The sequence below is a fragment of the Loxodonta africana genome, chromosome 1, assembly GCF_030014295.1.
Source record: "Loxodonta africana isolate mLoxAfr1 chromosome 1, mLoxAfr1.hap2, whole genome shotgun sequence".
In the NCBI taxonomy this organism is placed as follows: Eukaryota; Metazoa; Chordata; class Mammalia; order Proboscidea; family Elephantidae; genus Loxodonta; species Loxodonta africana.
The window spans coordinates 175,657,590-175,681,860 of record NC_087342.1 but is presented as its reverse complement, the minus strand read 5'-3'; the positions used below and the strand labels follow the sequence as shown (position 1 = coordinate 175,681,860).

Genomic DNA, 24,271 nt, shown 5'->3' with positions numbered 1-24,271 from the left:
AAAAATTTAAAGGGAGTTTAAATAAAGAGACTGTTTACATAGCTGTGGAAAGTCTTAGCGAATGCACAGGGAATAGTGCAATGTCCTGGGCCTAGCAAAAGCAGGGTGTTGTTACTGCTCATAGGTCTGAAGAGACAAGGAAGGAGTGGGTACTGGAAGCTGAAGAGGAGAGCTGTATGGAAAAGCTGACCTGACAAGAGCTGTGAACTTTGGTAGAGATTTGGAAGAAGAAATGGAAGATATCCAGCACATTGAGTCTCTCTGAATATCTACCACAGTTGTTATTGTTGGGTGCCATCAAGTTGATTCTGACCCACAGTGATCCCATGTGACAGAGTAGAACTGCCCCATAGGGTTTTCTTGGCTGTAATCTTAATGGAAGCAGATTGCCAGGTCTTTCTCCCACAGAGCCACTGGGTGTGTTTAAACAGCCAACCTTTCAGTTAGCAGTCAAGTGTTTAACTATTGTGCTACCAGGGCTCACCGTCCAACTTAGTAGTAGAGAATAATTTAAGCACTGGGATAATAATACTAATGACCATTTATTGAGTACTTACTTCATGCCTGGCATTCAACTTAATATGCCTTTTCATTTCAGATATTTTTATCTCTTCAAATTTTTTATTTATCAGGAGTGACTTAAAAAAAAATAATGGAATCCCATCATCATCATGGAAATGGTTTTAAGAGAAAACTGGTCAGATGAATATTATTGCTTCCCATTTTCAACCAATAAATGGTTGCCATTGATAAATAGACTTGATATGCCTTTTCAATGTTAACACATTTTAATCCGTACAACCACCCTAGAAAGTAGGTTCATTAACCGCATATTACAAATGAAGATAAGACTTAGAGAGTTTCAGTAACTTTTCCAAAATTATGCAGGTGGAAAGTGGCAGAGCCAAGAGGAGAACCCAGACTGTCTCTTCTCACCTCCAACATTTTATTGCTTCTCCCTCGTATAATAGAAATGGATTACTAATAGAGTCACAAAGAGCTACAAATCTTTCTCACCATTACTTCATGTAGTCATTGGCCATCGGGGATTTTAAAACATGAGCCATCCAAAACAAAAGGAAGGCCATTCCTTTTTTTTTTTTTTAATTGTATTTTAGGTGAAGGTTTTTACATAACTAGCTTCTCATTAAACAAATAGTACACATACTGTTTTGTGACATTGGTGACCAACCCCACATGTCAGTGCTCTCCCTTCTTGACCTTGGGTTCCCTATTATTAGCTTTCGTGTCCCCTCCTATCTTCTAGTCCTTGCCCCTGGGCTGGTGTGCCCCTTTAGTCTCATTTTGTTTTATGGGTCTGTCTAATCTTTGGCTGAAGGATGAACCTCAGGAGTGACTTCATTACTGAGCTAAAAGGGTGGCCAGGGGCCATACTCTTGGTGTTTCTCCAATCTCTGTCAGGCCAGTAAGTCTGGTCTTTTTTTGTGAGTTAGAATTTTGTTCTACATTTTTCTCCAGCTCTATCTGTGACCCTCTATTGTGATCCCTGTCAGAGCAGTCAGTGGTGGTAGTCAGGCACCATCTACTTGTGTTGGACTCAGTCTGGTGGAGACTGTGGTCGTTGTGGTCCATTAGTCCTTTGGACTAATCTTTGCCTTGTGTCTTTGGTTTTTTTATTCTCCCTTGCTCCCAATAGGGTGAGATCAGTGGAGTATCTAAGATGGCTGCTTACAAGCTTTTAAGACCCCAGACACTACTCACCAAAGTAGAATATTGAACATTTTCTTTATAAACTATATTATGCCAGTTGAGCTAGATGTTCCCCAAGACCATGGTCCCCACAGCCCTCAGCCCAGCAATTCAGTCCCTCAGGGAGTTTGGATGTGTCTGTGGAGCTTCCGTGACCTTGCCTTGGACAAGTGCTGGCTTCCCCAGTACTGTGTACTGTCTTACCCTTCACCAAAAGTTATCACTTATCTATTGTCTATTTAGTGTTTTTCCATTCCATTTTTGATGTTCCATCAGTAAAGGAACTTATTCTGAACTCATACTTTGTGTCTTATGCATTTGAGAGTTTGGAGTACACAAGGCACGCTCTCTTTCCACACTAAGCTTAGAATCAGGTTGAGGAGACAAGACAGTTATAAGTGAGACATCCTTTTTTTGCAAGGGTTGAGAGGCACATATGTCTAGAGAAGAAGACAGAAAAAGTGTTATAATAGTGTATTCATTGTCCACTAGTGGTCACAATGGAGTAGAGTTAGTGAGTTAAAGAGGAGGACGTCATGCAGAGGACACCAATGAGGACAGAGAGGGGACAGGAGCCAAGTGTGAGCATGGGGGAACTGGGGATGGCAACCTCATCTTGAGTAAAGTAGAGAGGGCATGTGGAGAAAAGAGAGGCAAGGTTGGATCACATATGACACAGAAGCTTGCTGAATGGCTAGGACTTGCCTTTACTGATTCCTAAACAGGAATGTGACATTTAGGACAATTCATCTGGGAGCGATGTGGCTCAATCAAATAACTCCTTAGAGTCCACATACTCCCTGAGTCACCCGTTCCTGTATATGAGCCCTCTACCAGTCTAGAGTAACTATACACACACACGACTCTCTGGCTGCAGTACAATCCTGAGCCCAGGAAAGGCCTCTTATTTGGTCTTCTATGAAATAGTAAATAGCTCGTTTTTCTCCTCTTCAAATTCTTCTTCATAGATTTGAAGACTAATATTAAATATCAGTCTTTTCAAGTCCCAAGAATTCTACTTCTTGACTTTCATCATAAACCTCTTCCCCACCATCTCAGTAATTGTTTTCGTGACTGTTCCTTGAATCTGGTCCAGGTTTCATACAATCCTTTTAAAATGTATAGGTCGAAACTGGACATAACGCTATAATAATGACCTGGTGGTGCAGTGGTTAAGTGCTTGGCTGTTAACCAAAAGGTCGGCAGTTCTAAGCCACCAGCTGCTCCGTGGAAGAAAGATGTGGAAGTTTGCTTCAGTAAAGATTTACAGCCTTGGAAACCCATATAGGGTTGCTATGAGTCAGATTCAACTAGATGGCAATGGGTTTGGGTTTTGTTTTTTTTTTTTTGGACCAATGCAAATAAAGCACCACAATTTTATCTCAGTACTTGCACGCTACACATCAATTAAAATGTCCCAGAATCATATTTGCCTTTCCAAATATATATATATATATATAATAATTTTTTTTTTTTTTGCTGGCTTACATCTAACTTGGTGGTCCACTGTATCTCTCAGATTGTTAAAAATATAATTATTGTTTGACCATGAATACACATATTCTAATAATGGACATTACATACAGAACAGCTGGTGGATTTGAACTACTGACCTTTATGGTTACCAGTCATACACTTAACCACTGCACCACCAAGGCTCCACTTAAATACCTACTCATGTTGAAATAGGAAACATTCAAAGAAAATTACATTTTGTTTTTTAGACCTATATGCTCCCTGCTGCAAAAACAAACAAAAAAGCATTAATAACTGTCTTTGTTATCCAGTGCTGCTATAACAGAAATATCACAAGTGGATGGTTTTAACAAACAGAAATTTATTTTCTCACCATTTAGGGGGCTAGACATCTGAATTGAGGGTGCCAGCTCTGGAGGAGGCTATCTCTCTCTGTTGGCCCTGGAGGAATGTCCTTGTCTCTTCTGAGTTTCTGCTTCCTGGTTTCTTAGAAATCTCCATGTGGCTTGGCATCTTTCTTACCCCATCTCTCCTCTGCTTGCTTGTTTGATCTCCTTTATATCTCAAAAGAGGTTGACTTAAAAGATATACCATACATTAATCCTGCCTCATTAACATAACAAAGACAACCCATTCTTAAATGGGATTATAACCACAGGCATAGAGGCTAGGATTTATAGCACATATTTTGGGGGGGGCACAATTCAATCCACAATATTTCATCCTTTGGGCCCCCCAAATTCCTGTCCTTGCCACATGCAAAACACATTCACCCCATCACATCATCCTAAGTCTTAAATCAACTCCAAGTTCCAAATCTCATCTTCTGAATAATCTAAATCAAATATCAATGAGACTTTAGGCATATTCCATCCTGGGGCAAAATTATTCTTCATCTGTGAACCTGTGATATCTAGGATACAAGTTATCTATTTCCAAAGTACAAGGGTGGAGCAGGCACAAGGTGGACATTTCCATTACAAATGGGAAAGCTGGAGGGAAAGAAGGGATAACAGGCAACAAGCAAGTCCAAAACCCAGCAGAATAAATTACATTAGCTCTCAAGGCTTAAAAATAATCCTCTGTTCTCTGAGACCATCTGGGCAATGACTCTAGGTTTTAGCTGCACTCTCTGGATTCTGGCTGGAGGCCTCTCAGCCCTGGGCTTCAGCTCCACCTTCCATGCCCTCTGAGATGGCAATTCTGCTCCCTTGGCTTTAGGTGGCCCCATTCTCCTAGTCAATCTGAGTGGCAACCCCACCCCTTTGGCCCCGGCAGGCCCCATTCTTCTACCCTTGGGCATGGAAGCCCCTCCCCCTCAGCTTTAGGTGGTGGCTCCATCCCCTGGCACACCTTAATGACAGCCCCACACTACAGATCCAAGTTGGCAAAGATCGGTGTCTTCAAAACCTAGGAGGCTGTGGCCCCACCCTTTGAGATCCAGGAGACCATGGCCCCACCCTTTGAAACCAAGAAGGCCGTGCTTCCTGTGCTCCTTCCAATAGTTCTGCTGATTTCTGAGCTGCTCCAGGCATGGTTCTTTTCTCTTCTTGAGACAACAGATTGTAGCTCCTTTGTCCTGTTCCCTGCCGTAGAATTCCAAGAGGCAGTTTTCTTTCCTTTAATTCTTTCTCTGTCCCCTTCAGGCTAAGCTGATGGGTTTTCTGCTGTGGTAGTTGATTAGATCCATCAGTCACAGGCTTAATCTCTTTAAAAAAAGATTGTGTAGCCACGTCCTTGTTGAACACTCTAGGACATGTATCCTTAGTTCGTACAATCTGTTGTACAAGATTTTCCAAATCTTTAGGTTCTGTTTTCATTTTGCACAAAACCCATTAGTGTTGAGTCAATTCCCACTCATAGCGACCCTACAGGACAGAGAGGAACTGTTCCATAGGGTTTCCAAGGAGTGACTGGAGGATTCGAACTGCCGACCATTTGGTTAGCAGCCGAGCTCTTAACCACTGTGCTGCCAGGGCTCCTTCATTTTGCACAGTTCATTTTTAAGTCCATCTCTTTCCTCTGGCATTTTACTATAAGGATCAAGGAGAAACCATGTGGCTCCTTCAAGACCTTGCTTAGAAGTCTCATCAGCCAGATATCCAAGTTCATCACTTACAAGTTCTACCTTCCACCAAACATTTGAACATCATTCAGATCAGTTGTCAGTGCATACAAAGCATTGTCTTTCCTCCATTGTCCAATCACATATTCGTCATTTTCTTTAAAGCCTCACCAGAAGCACATTTAATATCCACATATCTAGCAACATTCTATTGCTTATGCCATATGTATTCTCTAAGATGATAGGGACTTTCTCTATCACTCTCCTCACTTCCTTTTGAGCCCTCACCAGAATTTCCTTTGACATCCATAATTTTACCAACAGTCTCTTCAAGGCAATCTAAGCTTTTTACTATCAAAAAAACCCAAACCCATTGCTGTTGAGTCGATTCCAACTCATAGCAACCCTATACGACAGAGTAGAACTGCCCCATCTGGTTTCCAAGGAGCACCTGGTGGATTCGAACTGCTGACCTTTTGGTTAGCAGCCATAGCTGTTAACCACTACACCACCAGTGTTTCTGGATTTCCTTTAGGGACCTTAAAACTCTTTCAGCCTCTACCCATTTCTCAGTTCCAAAACTACTTCCACATTTTAGGTATCTTTTAGAGCAGCATCTCACTCCCGGTACCAAATTCTGTCTTTGTTATCTAGTGCTGCTATAGCAAAAATACCACAAGTGGGTGGCTTTAATAAACAGAAATTTATTTTCTCACAGCTTAGGAGACTAGAAGTCTGAATTCAGGGTGCCAGCTCTAGGGGAAGGCCTTCTCTCTGCCAGCTCTGGAGGAAGGTCCTTGTCTCTTTTGAGCTTCTGCTCCTGTGGTTGGCGTCTTTCTTCCCCTGTCTCTTCTTGGTAGCTTATGTTTAATCTCTTTTATATCTCAAAAGATATTGACTCAAAATATACCCTACACTAATTCTGCCTCATTCACGTAACAAAGACAACCCATTCCTAAATGGAATTATAACCACAGACACAGGGGTTAGGATTTACAACACATATTTTTGAGGGTCATAATTCAATCCATAACAGTAACTTTGGGTTTTTAATATATATAGTCTCTTGTGTTTTCTTTTGCTCCGAATCTGGAGGAAATTGCTCATGAAGTTCCCGGATCTTTTGCTTCTAGATTGACATATTTGAGGATAGAATCCGTGGCATTGATATCATTAAATGGATGGAGCGCTACCTTAGGGATGTAAGTACATACCAAAATTCTGAGATTGTCTCCTCGGGAGAACGCCAATTGTGAAGTTATTTTATTAAAGAAGCACTGGCATCCCATCCAAGTCCAAAGCTGAGCAAGTCCCGACAAAAGCTCCCTTGTTGGAAGCTCTCCAAAGACTTGGAAAGGAAGAATGGGGGTTGCCCTCCTGGACATGGGCAGGCAGGAAATAACAGTCAAACCAGACACAGGTGGTTGATAACAATCAGAGCAAACAATTTTTTGACCAGAATAGGAAAGAAGGAAATGAAGGTGGGGAATGTGGAGGGAGCGGCAGAATTCAATTTAATCGGAGGCCACCCCAAGTGTTTTGTAGGATTGGGCTGTGCAGCACACCACCCTGAGGCACCTACTTGCTGCCCCGTGATTTGTTTTCCGCTGACAGAATCTATACTGGCCACTGGGACACTTTGTGCTTTAACAAGATAGAAATTGATTGCTGCCAGTATGTCTAAGTCGGCAGCTTCTTTTGGAGGGAGCTGGTGGGGGACGGGAGTCGCGCAGGCTGGGGTTTTGCAGCTTTTCCTTTTGTCTGCAGCCTGATGTTTGGTTTGTGCTGAAGGCTCTGTTCCTACCGAGTGTGCTAAAGTGTACAGTACACACTGAACGCAGGGCAGTCAGGAGTGTAGTAACTGACAGCTTAGATCCCACTGTGGGGAGGAAGGAGGGGCTTTTTTCATAATTGGTGCAGAGACTTTTCACCATGATGATGCAGACTCATTTAGTGATTGAGGCTTTCATTAGACATTTATTAGTACTGGCTGTGGAAAATGGTGGACAAAAGCACAGCTATTTATGAGAGTTCCTCTCTGAGCCATTTGCTCTGCGTGTTTGAAATGGGGGGAGGGGGCTGGAAAGCAGGAGGAGAGGGCACAGGGAGACAAGCTTTTGCCTGAGTAGGAGGTCAGTGCCTTTCACTTTCCAGGAGAATAAGCCTGGCCCTATGTCCGGGGCTTCTCAGAGAATACTTACAGGCCTGCTGGCCCATTTCCAGCCTGCCTTCACCAAATGGACCACACTTTACACTTCCATAAACATGCTTTTCTGCCTCTCATTAACAGAAGACAGTGATGATAATCATAGCAATCAGCCCCAAATACAAACAGGATGTGGAAGGCGCTGAGTCGCAGCTGGACGACAATGAACATGGCTTACATACTAAGTACATTCATCGAATGGTGAGTGGGGAGGGAGCCACAGCACCCCACGCCTCTCAAAGATGGGAGGGCACCTTCCCCAGAGAAAGCCTGTTCCCCCCTAGAGGTCAAGTGAAGTCAGCAGCAAGGCTGGGTGAAGTACCCAAGGGTTCCTAAGTCAGGAGAGGGGGATGTAGTCCTGGATCCACCTGCCTTTGGAAACTTGGGCAAGTCACCACACCTCTGAGACTCAGTGTTCCTGTCAGTAACAAGGGGACATTAATCTGTGATCTCTAAGCTCCAAGATTCCAGAAAGCAGGGCTTTGCTGGTTTGGTTGTTCATAACACATGTGAAGTCCTAGGAGGGGCCAGAGACAGGGCTGTGTCGGGGAGGAGTGGGGAAGTTCTTGTATCTGTATCTTATTCTCTCTCCTGCCTTTTCAGACAGGCAGAGGGACAGAGGAAAAAGGATACATGCTGTTGAGTCCAATAGGCTTGATTCAACTTCAGCCTCCTCAACAAGCTCTGTAACTGTCTCAGTCATCTAGTGCTGCTGTAACAGAAATACCACAAGTGGGTGGCTTCAACAAACAGAAATTAATTTTCTCATAGTTTGGGAGGATAGAAGTTCGAATGCAGGGCACTGACAGAAGCTTTCTCTCTCTGTTAGCTCTGGAGGAAGGTCCTTATCTCTTCTGAGCTGCTTCTGCTCCTGGGCAATCTTCATGTGCTTGGCATCTCTCTTCTTCTGTCTCTCCTTGCTAGCTTGTGTTTAATTTCTTATATCTCAAAAGAGATTGATTCAAGATACATCCTACACTAATCCTGCCTCATTAACATGACAAAGACTACCCATTCCCAAATAGGATTACAACCACAGGCATAGAGGTTAGGATTTATGACATATATTTTGGGGGAACACAGTTCAATCCTATAACATCGTCCATGAGCCAATTACTTAAAACTCTTGTGCCTCAGTGTCCCTATTAGTAAAATGGGTCACTAACACTTACATAGAAGGTTGCGAAGGTTAGATGAGATATGTTTGTAGAGTATCTGGCACATACTGGATAGTCAGTCAAGGAAAGGGACTGTTACTAGCTCATGATAGATGAGAACATTCTGCCGCCACACCTGAACTAAGGGGCCTGGCCAAACTAAAACCAATGGGAAAAAAATAGTAGAAAATTAGATTTGCTCAGTATCTTAGTACAGCATTCTGACCAAAAGTATCACCCAGCTTTGGTACTAGTTGTTTAATGGAAAGCAGTTCTCGTGTGCTCTCCATGACTGTAGCGATGCTGTGGAGACAGTTCCTGCCTGACTAGAATGCTGGACAAAGCTCATGACTTTGAAACTGTTCTATGGAATCCCTAATGGGGTCTTCATATGGGCTGGCGCTGGGGTGGGGGGGCTCTGGACCTCCCACACCTACCTCTACAATAGCTTGTCTGCTTTTCTCAGCCTTGCTTGTTTACCAAGGATTCTGAGATTTAAAACGGCTTGAAAATCACTGGACTAGAACTTCTAAGCTTCCTTTCAGCTCTAACACTCCATGAGAGTGGGGGGAGGCACCCAGAACGGACATAAGAGCGCAGTGACTGAGATAGGGAGATGGGGCACAAAGCAGAGGTGGCCCAGATGAAATAAGTAAGCAGCATAAAGCGGGAGGTAATCCAGGTCAACCACAGGACATGCAGCTTTAACTCAGGGGTAGTCTTAAACCCCAGGTTTTTCCTGTGTGTGCAACAGCATAGGAAAAGGATGGGCTGGTGGGTGGATGTTCCCCACGTGGGTCTCCAGGGTCTCTTTTATCTTTTCCACCAAGTGCTGACCATTGTTTGAGCGCACAGCCAACTCAAAGTAAAAGCAGAGGCAAGGTAGTGAGGTCAAAGTGTAAGGCCAAGGAGTCAGGAGAAGCTGGTAAATCTCCCTCCTATTCCAGGCTTACCCCAGACTGTCAGCACCCAGAAAGGTGCTATTTCTTGAAGTAAACTGCCGTAAAAAGTTCAAGGCCGTCTCTTGCTGCTATCCCTTGGCTGCCTGCTGCGTGTCTACATGGCTCCAGAGCACCCGATGTCCTGCCTGCACTTCTAGGAACCTGCCAGCCCCAGGAGCTGACAGCTGGTGTGTGGGAAGAGCTCCAGGTCTCTGCCAGTTCCTGAGGAAATGTGCCCAGCTCTGCTCGTGTGTGGCAAAGCCAGGCAGTAATATACAGCACAACCTCAGGCCTTGGCTGACTGTGTCCAGACATGAACCAGATTATCTCCAAACTTAGTTTTTTAAGACAATATCTTGGGCCCTTAAACTCTGGGGTTGAGGCCAGATACAGAAGCACCTTACTTTCCACCTGGCTGACTTCCTACCCCCACCCCACACCCCTGGTAAAAGAAAGCCTTAGGACAGTAAGAACTTGACCATGACAGAGGAAGTAAAGAGGTACCCTTGAGTTCATCATAGAGCAAACTACTTCAGAAAGCCAGTATCTGGAGGTATGAGAGCCAGGAAATAAAAATGCACTGTGGCTGGCTGGCCCCTCAACAGATTGGGTAACCTAGTGGTCAGGCCAAATTTGAGAGTATACAGTGTTCTGGAAGCCAGAAACTAAACCCAGTTCTTCACTTTTAAATGACTAATTATATGCCCCTCCTTTCACATGTTTACTCTGTACTGGCGTGGTTGGTGCTTTCAGTTGCACAGTACTTGGTCATTTTAAAATATGCTTTTGGTATTGGTATTTAAAAAGAAGTTCTGAGAAAACACCTTGTAGAAGGTATGTGTGCAGTTGTATATGTGAATGTGTATATGTGAGTATGTGTGACTGTGTATTCATGAGGGGCTGCTATGGTGATTTCAATAGCCGGTCGTCACCACTATCACTTTCTTCTTTGTCTGTTTCTATGCCCGTGCATGATGAAGACTTCTGTGTTACAAAAATCAATTGGAACATGAAATAGTTGGGAACACATAATTCCTCATCTCCTTGTCATCAGAAGACTCAAAGCTTTGTGCTGGATTTGGAAGATTCTAACTCTCCTCGGGCTGAAAATTCTGATTTGATAGGGTTCTTGGCAGTTAAATCTCCCTGGGCCATCACAGAATCAGAAAAAATTGGAACTGGTGTAGGGAATATAAAGCCTGGCAGACAGTTCTTCACGACTGACCTTTCAGCCTCATCTCTTGCCTCTCTCCCAAACCTATTCTAGGCTCTACCCACAGTGGATTACTAGCCGGTCACCAACTATGCTATACACGTTCACATCTCCAGATATTTGCTCATGCTATTTTCTCTGCTGAGAATGTCCTTCACCTCACCCCCACCTTCCCTGCCTGACAAAATTCTTCTTTTCTTTTAGTACCCAAATGACACCTCCCTTGTGACTGTCCTTCACACCCACAATGTAGAAAGGACAGCCCTCACTCTGGGCTGCCACAGCATTTCCTTCATACTTTTCATGGCACATTATGGTGGGTAATTTATTTTTCTGCCTACTCACTAGACTGTTAACTTTGTGAGGACAGGGATGGTATCACTGGTGTTTTTGTAAACTGTTATACTCTTATCATGGCCAATTTCAAGGTACCAACGTGAAGTCAGTAAACACAGAATTAGGAAGAGACATGCATAACCGGCTCTTGTGAGCCAACGTGAGCTGGCTCCAGCACACTTGGGAAGATATCCTAAATCTTATAACTCAAAGTCCAACACTGAGTGTGACTTTTAATAGGCCTTCAATGTGTAATGGGGAGGACTTAAAATTATAAATGTTTGACACCCAAATAAGGAAATCAGGATAAAAATACTGTGTGATTACGTTGCTGTTGTTAGGTGCTGTCGAGTCGGTTCCAACTCAGAGGGACCCTATGTACAACAGAAAGAAACACTGCCTAGTCCTGCACCATCCTCACAATTGTTGTTATGCTTCAGCCAATCACTGCAGCCACTGTGTCAATCCATCTTATTAAGGGTCTTCCTCTCTTTTGCTGACCCTTTACCAGGCATGATGTCCTTCTCCAGGGACTGGTCCCTCCTGGTAATATGTCCAAATTATGTGAGATGAAGTCTCACCATCCTCATTTCTAAGGAGCATTCTGGCTGTTCTCTTTCAAGATAGATCTGTTTGTTCTTCGGGCAGTCCATGGTATATTCAGTATTCTTTGCCAACACCAGACTTCAAATGCATCAATTCTTCTTTGGTCTTCCTTATCCATTTTCCAGCTTTTGCATGCATATGAGATGATTGAAAATACCATGGCTTGGATCAGATGCACCTTAGTCCTCAAAGTGACATCTTTGCTTTTCAACACTTTAAAGAGGTCTTTTGCAGCAGATTTTGCATGATTATGGTTACCATTAACTCCTTGTCCTCATTACTGAAATTAATACTTCATATTTGTTTGATTCTAGATGCAGATTGAGTTCATAAAACAAGGAAGCATGAATTTCAGATTCATCCCTGTGCTCTTTCCAAATGCTAAGAAGGTAAACAAATAAAAAACCTTACAGCTAAGAGTCTTTGGTTTGTCCTTCCATCTCAGAATTTAGGTGGAAAACCTTGTCAAACACTTTATCAATGCTTAGAAATAACAGTAGTGCTACAAAGATCAACAAGTTGTACCACTCCGTTCAGGACCATGAATCAGGAAGGTTTTAAAGCATTATCTGATAGGACCATCACTGCCCTAATTGTTCAAATAGCCATTGCACACAAAGAAGTAGTTTGTGTTTTAACTCATGAGAGAAAAAGAGACTGTTCATCTGATACTTCTTATCTTTTGTACATAACAGTCAAGATGCAGACATTTTATGCTGGCTGCTCCACGGAAGTATTTTGTTGCACATAGTTCAGGTCTCCAAGCTGTAGAATAACAGGAATTAAATCTACCCAGTTCCCAAAGTGAACTCTGCTGTGGTTCACATGAGGGTTCTTTGCACCAGAAAGACCTGCCAGCTGGTTTGGGAAATGAAAACAAAACCATCTAAGGCCATGTGCCAGGCTTGGCAGAGGGAAAGCAGCGGTGGAGTAAACATCTTGAGAATCAGACCACAGCACCCTGAGCCCAGGTCCAGACTTACAGAATCCAGCTGATGTGACTGGAAACCTAGGGTGGTACAGTATACAACCTAAAGAACAGTACATCTTTCCATCCCCACTGCCCCTCCCTTGCCCAGGCTCCCTTTCCCCTAGAACACTGCAAGAGTCTCCTTACTGGTCACCCTGCCTCCACTTTGACCCTGGACTAGCCACTGTCTGCTCCATCACCAAAGAACATCTAACATGTAGATCTGATCTGCCTCTCTCCAGCTTAAGCATTTTGCGGGGGTTTCCCACTGACTTTGGATCACATTCACCTTTCTTAGCATGACATATGAGGCCTCTCAGAAGAGGACTGTGTTCACCTCTTCAGCCTTATCACCCCCTGCACACATGTTCTGTGCTCTGGTCATCCTGGACTATTTCTGCATGCCCTCACATGGGCCATGTTCTTTTGTGTCTCTGTGCCTTTGCACTTTATTACCTCTGCTTGCAAGACCCTTCGCTGGCTTGTCTGCCTAGTGAACTCTTGCTTATCCTTGTATTACTCAATCTCTCTAGCCTCCCCTGACCTCTTCTCCCTGAGGCTGATTTATTTAATTGTCCTACTCTTGAGTGCTCTTAATTACAATACCTTGAGTCAATGGTATGAAGTTGAGAGCTGAGGCATGGAAATAATTGTTTAGGATTACTGGAGCATGGTGATATAAAAAGCAGATCAACTTTTAGTTGGTTTTATTATTGTTTTTAAATCCTCATCAGACTGTCCCCTATTGCCTGCACTTGGGGCAGACTGCCCCCACCGCCTGCCCCCTGTACACCACTGCCTAAAATATAATTGCTTTATATTTTGCCTCCACTGTTAGACTTTGAACTCCCGAAGGCAGTAACTGCGTCATTTTCATTTGGGGATCCTCAATACCCAGCATAATGCCTAACATACAGCACGTGCTCAGAAAATGTTTACTGATTATACGGAGCTTCTAATCTTATCCCCCTACACTCAAGGAGTCCCATCTCATCAGAGTAAAAACCAAAGGCCTCACAGTGGTCTACGTGGTCCTCTCTACTTCCAGATCTCTCTTACTCCCTTCTCCCCCACTCCAGCTCAAGCCACACTGGCTTTGTTGCTCCTTGAACAGACCAGCTACGCTCCCACCACAGGCCCTCTGCATTGGCTCTTCTGTCAGCCTGAACCTGGACATCCACAAAGCTCATCCCCTGCACTCTTTTTAGGCCTTTGCTCATTTTCTCAGTGAGACTTTTCCTGAGCACACTTTTTAACGTTTCAGTCTTGCTCCAGCACTCCCTGTCCCCTTCCCTGCTTTATTTTTCTCCACGGCATGCATCAAACACACCATACATTTTACTTACTCATTATCTGTCTCTCCCCACCAGAATGTCAGCTCTATGAGGGCAGTCTGAAACTACATACCCAGGGGCTCAGGCTCACAGCTTCTGCCTTTGTCTGGTAACTGAGGTCTGGTGGGCTCCTTCTACTGCGGGCCAGACCTGAGGCTTGAGTGAAAGGATAATGAATTTGATTAAGCCCATAGCCTTGGCACACTTCTTCCCAAGTTACAGGGGGAATTCACAACACTCTGCGTGACCTCTGTCGTCCCCCTTTTATCTGAAGGTGGTGAAAAGCTCGTTGTTATGCAAAGGGCAGGTAGCCTGGGAGACTGACAGAAAATGCTGTGTACATGTGGTTTCCATAACGAGATCTACAGCTTGCACTTGAAGCCAAGAGTATTTCACATGTGAGCCCTTTCCAAAAGCAAAACAGCACAACTCCCAGGGTAGTTTGCTGGGAAATGTCCATGAAGGGAAAGGCATAGATGTTTGGGAACCACGCCTGGGATCTGGAATCCAGGTTTTTCTCTAATGGCCTTTGCTCCTGTCATTCTTCCTTCTGTAGGAACATGTGCCCACCTGGCTTCAGAACACTCACGTCTACAGCTGGCCCAAGAATAAGAAAAACATCCTGCTGCGGCTGCTGAGAGAAGAAGAGTATGTGGCTCCTCCTCGGGGGCCTCTGCCCACCCTTCAGGTGGTACCCTTGTGACACTTCCATCCCCAGATCACTGGGGCCCTGGTCTGACAAGTGTTCTTCTAGCTGAGGCTGGTTGGTAGCAGTCATGGCTGTTTGTTTCTCAGTCCCTCCGTGAGGGGGACTTCAACCTCCAAAAACCTGTTGTACAAAGTACTCTTTCTCCTGAGACTTCTACAGAGCCTGTCTTTGAAGTGGAGGTGGTGGCTGCCTTGCACTCCCTGCCTCTTAGACCCACTTCAGGAGCAGATATCCAACTTGTTCCTCCTAACAGTCTGTAGTGTCCATTCCAGGCCTCGCCATGCTTAGGAAATAGATAATGTAAATGATGTTGCAATAAATGTAAAGGACCACGAACACTCTCCTATCACTTAAGGCTATTTTTATGAGCTACCCAGATACTTGCGTGTCCTCAGGCCAAACCGATTTGTGTATAAATAAAATGTTTACTTTTTGTAAGACTGTGTTTCAGTTATCTCAAAGGAGATAGATATTAATTTATAATGATATGGGCAGTTACTTCCAGAGACATTAACAAAGCTGCTTACAGGTAATAGTAGATAAATGTAACAGACTACTATATATTAAAAGATTAAAGCCAGATAGTTAAACAACCCCTTTTAACATAATCTCAAAAACTTTATTCTTACAGTAGAGCTCTTTAACAAAACAGTTTCATACAGCCCACAACCATGATTCTGAATAGTATGATCATAGTTCTTAGGGTCCGAGTGTACATGTAAAAACATCTGTGTGTACACATGAAGTGACAGAGGGTGTATAATGCAGGCTAGAAATGTGGTTTGGGAGATCTGTGTTCTAGTTTTGGTTCTACTACTAACTAGCTGTGTGACCTTCAGCAAATCCTTCCATTTTGTGACTCAGGTACTCATTTATAAAATGACACAGACAAAAGTGTCTCCAACGACCCTAAAAGGTTTAAGGTTGTAGGACCTAAATTCTAAATACTTTTTTCAGGATTGTTGAGTTTTCATTTTCACAATGATATCTCCAGGAGATAAAATTACATTGTTCTTAACAGGGACATTTTGTTCCTTAAAAAAAAAAAAAAAACTTCAACAACTCCCTCTGATTAATAATTTTGGAAACTATATTTATATATCTATCTTGCTCATCTGATTTCCAATGGCCTTTGTTCCTGTCATTCTTTCTCATTTTCATAATTATATCTCCAGGAGATAAAATTACATTGTTCTTAAGAGGGACATTTTATTCTTTAAAAAATATATATCTTCAATAACTCCCTCAGATTAATAATTCTGGAAAATATATATATCTATTTTGCTCATCTTTTATTTTGCTCATCTGATACCCACATCCATATATAAAATAGGTACATATGTATACAAAATATACACAAGCCATAGAGCAAAGTGGGATAATTTTAATTAAAGCTCAAGATGGTAGGCCAATACGAAGACTTTTTGAAAGCTACTGCTTCCCCTTATCTGTCCACCTAACTAATCTTTTAAACAAGGCTCAACTGCGCTGGGAGATAGTTCAATCCTATATGCCACTATAGGCAAAAGGCAAATACTTACGAGCTATAGATAAGAAACTTTGTTAATAATTATAAAGAACACTAGTTTCATTTACCTCATAGCCTAGATGTCTACTGGGTGAGGTGAATGTCTTTGTTTTTAAAAAACAGGGAAAGACGAGACAAGCTAGCACACCTTAAGTAGTCATTTATGAGACTCTATGACAAGTGCCTTTATCTCTGTAGTACTGAGACCTGGTAGAACTGACTTTCTTGTTTGGTTAACTTGAAATGCCTGGAAAACACCCTAACCACAAATTTCAAGTCTTTTTTCTTTCTTTGTATTATTTTTTAGATCTGAGATGATACCATCATTAAGGATTCAACACACACTTGTAAATAAAATGACATCAGCAATTATGACTCAAAAATGTTTCTGGTTTGCAAAGGTTTAAAAATGTGATGTTATCACCTCCTCCCTTCGGAGACCTGTCCTGAGTCCTCAAACGCTCATTGCTTTCACTCTTCCTACCCCAGGTGAATGATGAGGGAAGGTCCCTGTTGTTCCACAAATACACATTGAAGTTTTATAGCTCGTGGTACCGGTAGAAAAACAAAACAAAACTGCACACACAACCACCTGGTCAAATGATGAAAGTTTGGCTGCTAACCTAGTTTCTATGAAATGTGATACCAAGAACATAAAGGAATTTTAACAACTATTTTAAAGCACTGACACTAAGATTAACGCTTGGTTTATTTAGACGTTATCCTGGTCCTCATAAATTCATCTATAGGTATTTCTGGAGTGGAAGTAGGGTAGGCTGACTTAGTAAAAATAACCTCTCAACTCAAGGCTTTATCCAGTCTGAAACTGATGGGGGTGAGGGGCTGGGGGAAGGTGCAGAATGCAAGGTTAGGTTCTTGTCTAATAGTTACTGATTTAAAATATACTTTTTAATTTTAGTGACTGATTTCAAAATACTTGCTTATTTAGCTTAACTTGTGTATTTTTCAAAGACATCTCAGTATATGGCTACAATCAAAGTATTAGACTAGCTATTTCTCAGCTCAGTGCTCAGAAAAAAATATTTTTGTTTATTTCTTTTTCTACTAAATAAATCACCCTTAGATTCAGTTCTTAGAGTCAGCTCAGCAAGGGATGCAAGCTCTCCCTTATGAACATTCTAGATCTTATTTCATGATGTTTTGCCAAGAGCATTTTTCTCAACCCCAGCCACTTCATCAACCACCTCATCTCCTTTGCCAAACACCCCATTGTCACCATCACTTTTGCCAAATGGATCGCAAAGTCCTACGACCATTGGGAAATGGTCCAGAACGAGTCTCTCAAAACACAGGATCTTTCTGTTTCTTCTTAATGAACCAAGAAGAATCAGTGAGGCCCACCTCCTAGTGGCAAATGAAAAGAGAAAGGTTAGAGTGTGGAAAAATACCACAAAGAAGAAATTTGTACTATTTTGCAAGATAAAAAGCTCAGTATGAGCCCACCAGCCAAATAAACAGAACAAACAAATAAACCAAAAAGGAAAATGAAAGCACCAAAATAAATTTAGTTCTTAAATCATTTATTTCTGTCATGGAATTTTCAGTCCAGAAGGGGATCTAGAAGCCATATATCTCTACAGCCTTGATTTATAAATAAGGAAAGCAGAGCCCAGAGGAATTGGCTTGTCCAACTTGACCCTAGGGGTAGAACCCAGGTGCCCTGGTTCTGTAGACATGAATTTGGTGAGGCTAGAAAGCTTTCTGGTTTTTGATGGTAGATTTGTTCAACAAATGACCCAGTATCTCCCTGAGGTAAACTGAGCCTTAGGAACATGGGAAGCCTGAGGGAAGATGCACCTCTGTCCTCTGGTGGCTGGAGAATTAAATGATCATGTTGCAACTTGTTCTGTGGGAAATTCTTTGGGGAATTAATTATTGCTATTTTTTTTTTTTATCATTATATGTAGTGTGACTTTTCCTGAAGTGGCCTGGCCTATTTATTTTATACTGCTATTATTTTAAACCAAGGCACAATTTGAAGTGTGTTGACACCTGAAGCTTGCAGAGAAAATCTGCTATTGGATCAAATTCTTTTAGTTTTATTTGGCCAATCTTCAAAACAACAACGATTAAGTTGGTTTTTACTTTTAAATACTGTGATAGTATCTTTCCCTCACACTTCTGATTCAACAAGAGTGGCACTTGTTGGAATAATACACAGCTGTGTAGAACATCTGCAAGGCCTGTCATTTCAGATAGTGAAAAGCTAACTCCCACGGTGGGGGGGAAGTGGGGGGGAGGGCAAAGGGCTGCAGGAAGGGAACCCTTTATGGAGAGGTACATCAACAACACAAAGAAGCCTAGGTCAATCAAAACATCGAGCACTCTGGGAGGCCTCGCGCCCAGGTGAGGTAGCATATTCTTAACTTCACACTGATTTGTTCCATTTTCTATTGGGAAAAGCTTTCAGATAAAATTACAGGATACTTGCTGGTAGGTTGGTGGCTATCGCAGACTCTGGGCAGTCGTGCTGCCAACCAACTTACCCGCGTGTGCCACAGCCTCTCCATCTGTGACTGCATTTGCTCCCGAATTCTCAGTCTCAAGCCAAGTAGGTGGGACTGTTAAGAGGAGCACTAAGGGTAGTTTAGTGATCTACTTAGCTTCTCAAGGAGCTTATGAGTATGGGTCTAGGTCACACTTGTTTGAGTGTTTAGGAAGTGATACTCGAGCCTCTGCAAAACAACAAAATTCTTAGAACAAAGTGTGCCTAGGCAAAGGTGACCATGTTCTAGGCCTGCCCACTCTTTTCTAGAAACTCTTAGTTGTGTGAAAGGAATAAACGCAGCCCCCAAATCTCTCAGGACTTGTAAACTATAACCACGAGGGCACTCATTTCTTGCCCCTTGCCTGACCTCCCTTTGCTCCCTTCACCAGGAAGGCACTGATGGTAGAAGGCAGCTGGGGAGAGAGGGAGGGGGAGCACTGGAGAGAGAGAGAGAGGCTCATGCCTGATGGATCCCATTAGGCTTAGTGTGCAAAGCAAGTTGAGATGAAGTAGCTGCTCTGGTATGCGTCCAAAACTGCTGTTCTATTTTTAGTCCCTCCCGCGTGCTTCTTAGCCCCGCATTGTATGCCTGGGCACCTGGATAGGCAGCAAAACATGGAACTGAGCCACTCATTTGTAAAACTGGAAGGAAGGCCATTGATGCAGGGCTTGTTTATCACTGACAGGGAAGGGGGACCTGGAATGTTAATGAGGACGGCTTTCTGAAGCAAGCCTTCATGGTTAGCATGGAGTTCAAAGGAGAAGGCAGACTCAGTCCTCTCTGAACAAATGTGAACTGTTGATAGAGGGAAGGAGAAATCAATTATGCTGTTGCAGGCTTCCATGTCATTGTGCTAGAGCTGTTAGAAAAGGTAGGACAAGGACCAGATCTCCAAAGGAAACAAAGCCACATGGCCTTGAAGTATAACGAGTTTGCCATGGCAACTGATGGAAATGAGCCTCCCAGGCACAGAGCAGGTGTGTTATCTTACAGAATAAATATACTACTCACACTCCCTGGTTTTTATAATAAAACCTGTGTTTGGATTACCTTCCCCTCCTCTTTGTTACCGGGAGAAGCTGGCTGTTGCTCAATCAGCCCAAGGCTCTAGTGAGGGAAATGTACTCAGTGTTATCAAAAGGGCTGCTTTTGAAAAAGCTGGCACTTGGCTTGGCAGCAAGCCTCATCGAGTGGCAGCTGGGCCACAGGTACCTGTCTGGCCTTTGCTACCTACCAGCAGATGCCCTCTGTGAAAGTCGCTTGTTCATGCATTCATCGAGGCTGAACGGGGAGGCCCGGCTCTCACGCTGGCTGCATTCCTCTGAGGAGAGGAGAAGTGTGTGTAGGTGAGGCTGGGACCTGACCAATTTTCAGCATCCTGTGTTATCTAGGATATGGGCCAAGTGTTCCTTGAGTTCAGGGATTAACAGATTCTGTCTTCTAATCTGTCATCTACGGAGTTCAGTTCTCAGAAACTTGCAGAGAGCTGCTGTTTCCCTGAACTTTAAGATCCCTCTCAAATGGGCTCCGGGGTGGACTACTCTTGTGTCCCAAAAGTACACAAAATGCAGAGACTTTATAAAATCATCCTAAGTTAAAAAAGAAAAGTATTCTTTGTATTATTACAGGCCAAAAGTAAGGATAAAGTAGAATAGTCGTATTTTCATTGTTCTCATCTTGTGATTAACAGAAAATTTCCATTCTAGCTTAAAATTTATTTTCAAAACAAGATGATCACTCATGAGCTCCTAGAACACAGGCAGTTTCCAAACAAGGCTTGTGGCAAAACAACTGAACTGAGGAGGGCTTGTAAGGCCACGGCCAGCCAGCTCAACACAAAGCTGCCAACCAGCAGTCTGTATTCAGCAGCACCAAAACCCTCTCCTGCATCTATCTGTGTTCCTTCTTTTCTCTCTCAAGTACCTAACAAGACACCCAGCCCCACTACCCCTGCCTTCTCATCGAGGCCCACCTCTCAGATGATGTTCCTATTGCCCCTTCACACATCACCTTACCATTGACCCTAATAAGAAAAGAGTGGCCACCTGAAGGACCAATTCAAGGTATGGTGTCAGTGGCAAAAAGGGTTTAATACACTAACTCTCCCAAGCAAAACAGTGTCATAAATTTCAGGGACTAAACCTCCTCTGCTTTTATTTCCAGGACAACCATTGGATCCTCACTCGATGATACTTATTCTTACTTTATACTCATGTCCAATGGGTGCAGTTAGCTGTTTTCCCAGCCCTCAGTAGGTTAGAAGCTGAAAATTTAGGAGGACCACAGTGGGAAGGGGCTAGGGTCTGACATACTGATGGAAATGACAGCTGACATTTTGACAGGATGGTTTTGTCATGGAAATGTTATGGGCGGCCTGAAAAACAAACCATTGACATTCAGTTTTTTAAAAATTACCAAGTAATATTTGTAAAAACAGTCTGACACCTAAATTTAACCCAGGCCAGATCAAAACAGCCACATCACAATGTCCAGCTTCAGTGACCCAGATACACATGCTGTAGTAATAAACACACCTCAAAAGCTCCTGAAAACATCACAACTCTCACAGCAAATGACTGGTGTTAAAAATACTGTCCTTAATCTTCTGGAGAAAGTTATGTCGTGTTCTTCCTACTCTGTTTAAGAAGGCAATTGCACATGTAACTCACAACGTTTCCCTCATGGTTAGCCACTCACTCATTCAATTCCTGCTGACGTCCTCCCACCCGAGGTGGGGCTCGGCTCAGCCTGCATTACACGGGCCTTGTCAGGGCCTCAGTGTAAAGGACAGGCCTAATATTTAGGTCCTCTGGGCACCAAGATAGAGTCAGGGAGGGAAGTATTTCGGGCACTTCATATTGTATCTAGTAGGTGGCTAACTTAATGCATTCCTAACTAAAGCTGCCAGCTGGGTGCCATAGAAGATGCTATGAGGTGACTTCATGAGCTTAAGGGGCGTGTTCCAAAGTGAGGTGGGCAGGACCTTTCCACATTCAGGTTTTTAAAATTTAAGATTCTGAACTGGGTCTTTGGGTATTCAAAAAAAAGAAAAAAACAGAAAACCGTTGCCATTGAGTCAATTCAAGTTGTGGTCACCACTGTGTGTCAGAGTAAAACTGTGCCCCATAGGGTTTTCAGTGGTGGATTTTTTGGAAGCAGATCACCAGACCTTTCCTCTGAGGCACTTTTAGGTGGACTCAAATCTCCAACCTTTTGGTTAGCAGCTGAGTGTGCTATTATTTGAAAAAACACATTTAGTCTCTGACATCCCAGTGTGAGCACCTGAGGTCTGGTTTTATCATGCTACCATTTCTAATGAAACTGTCATTCAAAAGCTAATCCCAGGAAGGTCACAGGGTGAGAGCTGAGCAGCACCCACAGCAGCTTACAGATCAGCAAACAATCTCCAACAATTTATTAACTGCCTACTATGTGCAAGGCTATTCGTAAGTTTTTCACTGGCTAATGATTTTCAGAAGTAGACTGCTGGGTCCTTCTTCCTAGTCTGTCTTAGATGGACTATCAGTTGAGATGTTTCAACAAACATATGCAGCGCTGGACGTGCTTACTCGTCTATGCCAAGAAATATGGACGACAGCTTCCTGGCCAACTGACTGGAAGAGATCCATATTTATGCCTATTCCCAAGAAAGGTGATCCAACTGAATGTGGAAATCATAGAACAACATCATTAATATCACACGCAAGCAAAATTTTGCTGAAGCTCATTCAAAAATGGCTGCGGCAGTATATCGACAGGGAACTGCCAGAAATTCAGGCCGGTTTCAGAAGAGGATGTGGAAGCAGGGATATCATTGCTGATGTCAGATGGATCCTGTCTGAAAGCAGAGAATACCAGGATGTTTACCTGCGTTTTATTGACTATGCAAAGGCATTCGACTGTGTGGATCATAACAAATTTTGGATAACATTGAGAAGAATGGGAATTCCAGAACACTTAATTGTGCTCATGAGGAACCTTTACATAGATCAAGAGGCAGTTGTTCAGACAGAACAAGGGGATTCTGATGGGTTTAAAGTCAGGAAAGGTGTGCATCAAGGTTGTATTCTTTCACCATACCTATTCAATCTATATGCTGAGCAAATTATCCCAGAAGCTGCACTATATGAAGAAGAACGGGGCATCACGATTGGAGGAAGACTCATTAACAACCTGCATTATGCAGATGACACAACCTTGCTTGCTGAAAGTGAAGAGGACTTGATGAAGATCAAAGACCGCAGCCTTCAGTATGGATTACACCTCAACATAAAGAAAACAAAAATCCTCACAACTGGACCAATGAGCAACATCACGATAAACGGAGAAAAGATTGAAGTTGTCAAGGATTTCATTTTACTTGGATCCACAATCAACAGCCATGGAAGCAGCAGTCAAGAAATCAAAAGACGCATTGCACTGGGCAAATCTTCCGCAAAGGACCTCTTTAAAGTGTTGAAGAGCAAAGATGTCACCTTGAAGACTAAGGTGCGCCTGACCCAAAAAAAAGCCATGGTATTTTCAATTGCATCATGTGCATGTGCATGTGAAAGCTGGACAATGAATAAGGAAGACCAAAGAAGAATTGATGCCTCTGAATTGTGGTGTTGGTGAAGAATATTGAATATACCATGGACTGCCAAAAGAACGAACAAATCTGTTTTGGAAGAAGTACAGCAAGAATGATCCTTAGGAGCAAGGATGGCGAGACTGCATCTTACATACTTTGGACATGTTGTCAGGAGAGATCAGTCCCTGGAGAAAGACATCATGCTTGGCAGAGTACAGGGTCAGCGGAAAAGAGGAAGACCCTCAACGAGGTGGATTGACACAGTGGCTGCAACAATGAGCTCAAGCATAACAACAGTTGTGACGATGGCTCAGGACCGTGCAGTGTTTCGCTCTGTTGTGCCTGGGTAGCTATGAGTCGGAACCAACTTGACGGCACCTAACAACAACAACATGTGCAAGGCACTATGCTTGGTATAGAGACAGTGAGATAGAACCTCCTACCCTCCAATTATTTAAAATCTAGCTGGGGAGCTATGACATAAACCTGTGAAAGATCATTAACCACCCAAGGCAGCGTATGGTAAAAGCTAAGAAAGTGAGCCAGCTAGTCTGTTTTCCCTGACCTTCACTATAATCCACGGCTGAGCTCACTGCACTTAGGCAGTTTCAAGGTCAGATCTTCAAAGAAGCAGGTGACTGGAGATTTTTCGTAATAAACAGAAGACCTTTAGATTATAATATCCAAAACCCCTATAAATCACCCTGTAAATGAGATCAGAGATTAGAATATAGAAAGTAAGAAATGGGAAAAGTATGTCGAAGCCCCACAAAAAGTACATATTAAATCAATAAATGACAACTCAGCCCACAGGGCATATATCAGCTTCTATAGAAAGGAGCCTAGATCCAAGCCTCAAGAAAAAACAGACAGATGCTGCGAGAAGGTGGGAAGGTGCTTTATTCACTACAACCTTCACATTTGGAAGGCAAAAACATGG

General features: G+C 43.0%; 1 protein-coding gene and 1 long non-coding RNA gene across 4 annotated transcripts in view; one reads left to right on the top strand and one right to left on the bottom strand.

Moving 5' to 3' along the window:
• Positions 1 to 16,681, top strand: part of TRAF3IP2 (TRAF3 interacting protein 2) — a 54,187-nt gene extending 37,506 nt beyond the window's left edge. The window contains exons 6-9 of the mRNA XM_064289916.1: positions 6,385 to 6,453; positions 7,542 to 7,658; positions 12,025 to 12,099; positions 14,571 to 16,681. Coding sequence (XP_064145986.1) covers positions 6,385 to 6,453; positions 7,542 to 7,658; positions 12,025 to 12,099; positions 14,571 to 14,717 — 408 coding nt within the window. The 3' untranslated portion in view covers positions 14,718 to 16,681. The remainder of the gene's footprint in view (positions 1 to 6,384; positions 6,454 to 7,541; positions 7,659 to 12,024; positions 12,100 to 14,570) is intronic.
• The window catches only part of LOC111749181 (uncharacterized), a 136,510-nt gene that overhangs the window by 37,414 nt on the left and 74,825 nt on the right, over positions 1 to 24,271 (bottom strand). The window lies entirely within an intron of this gene.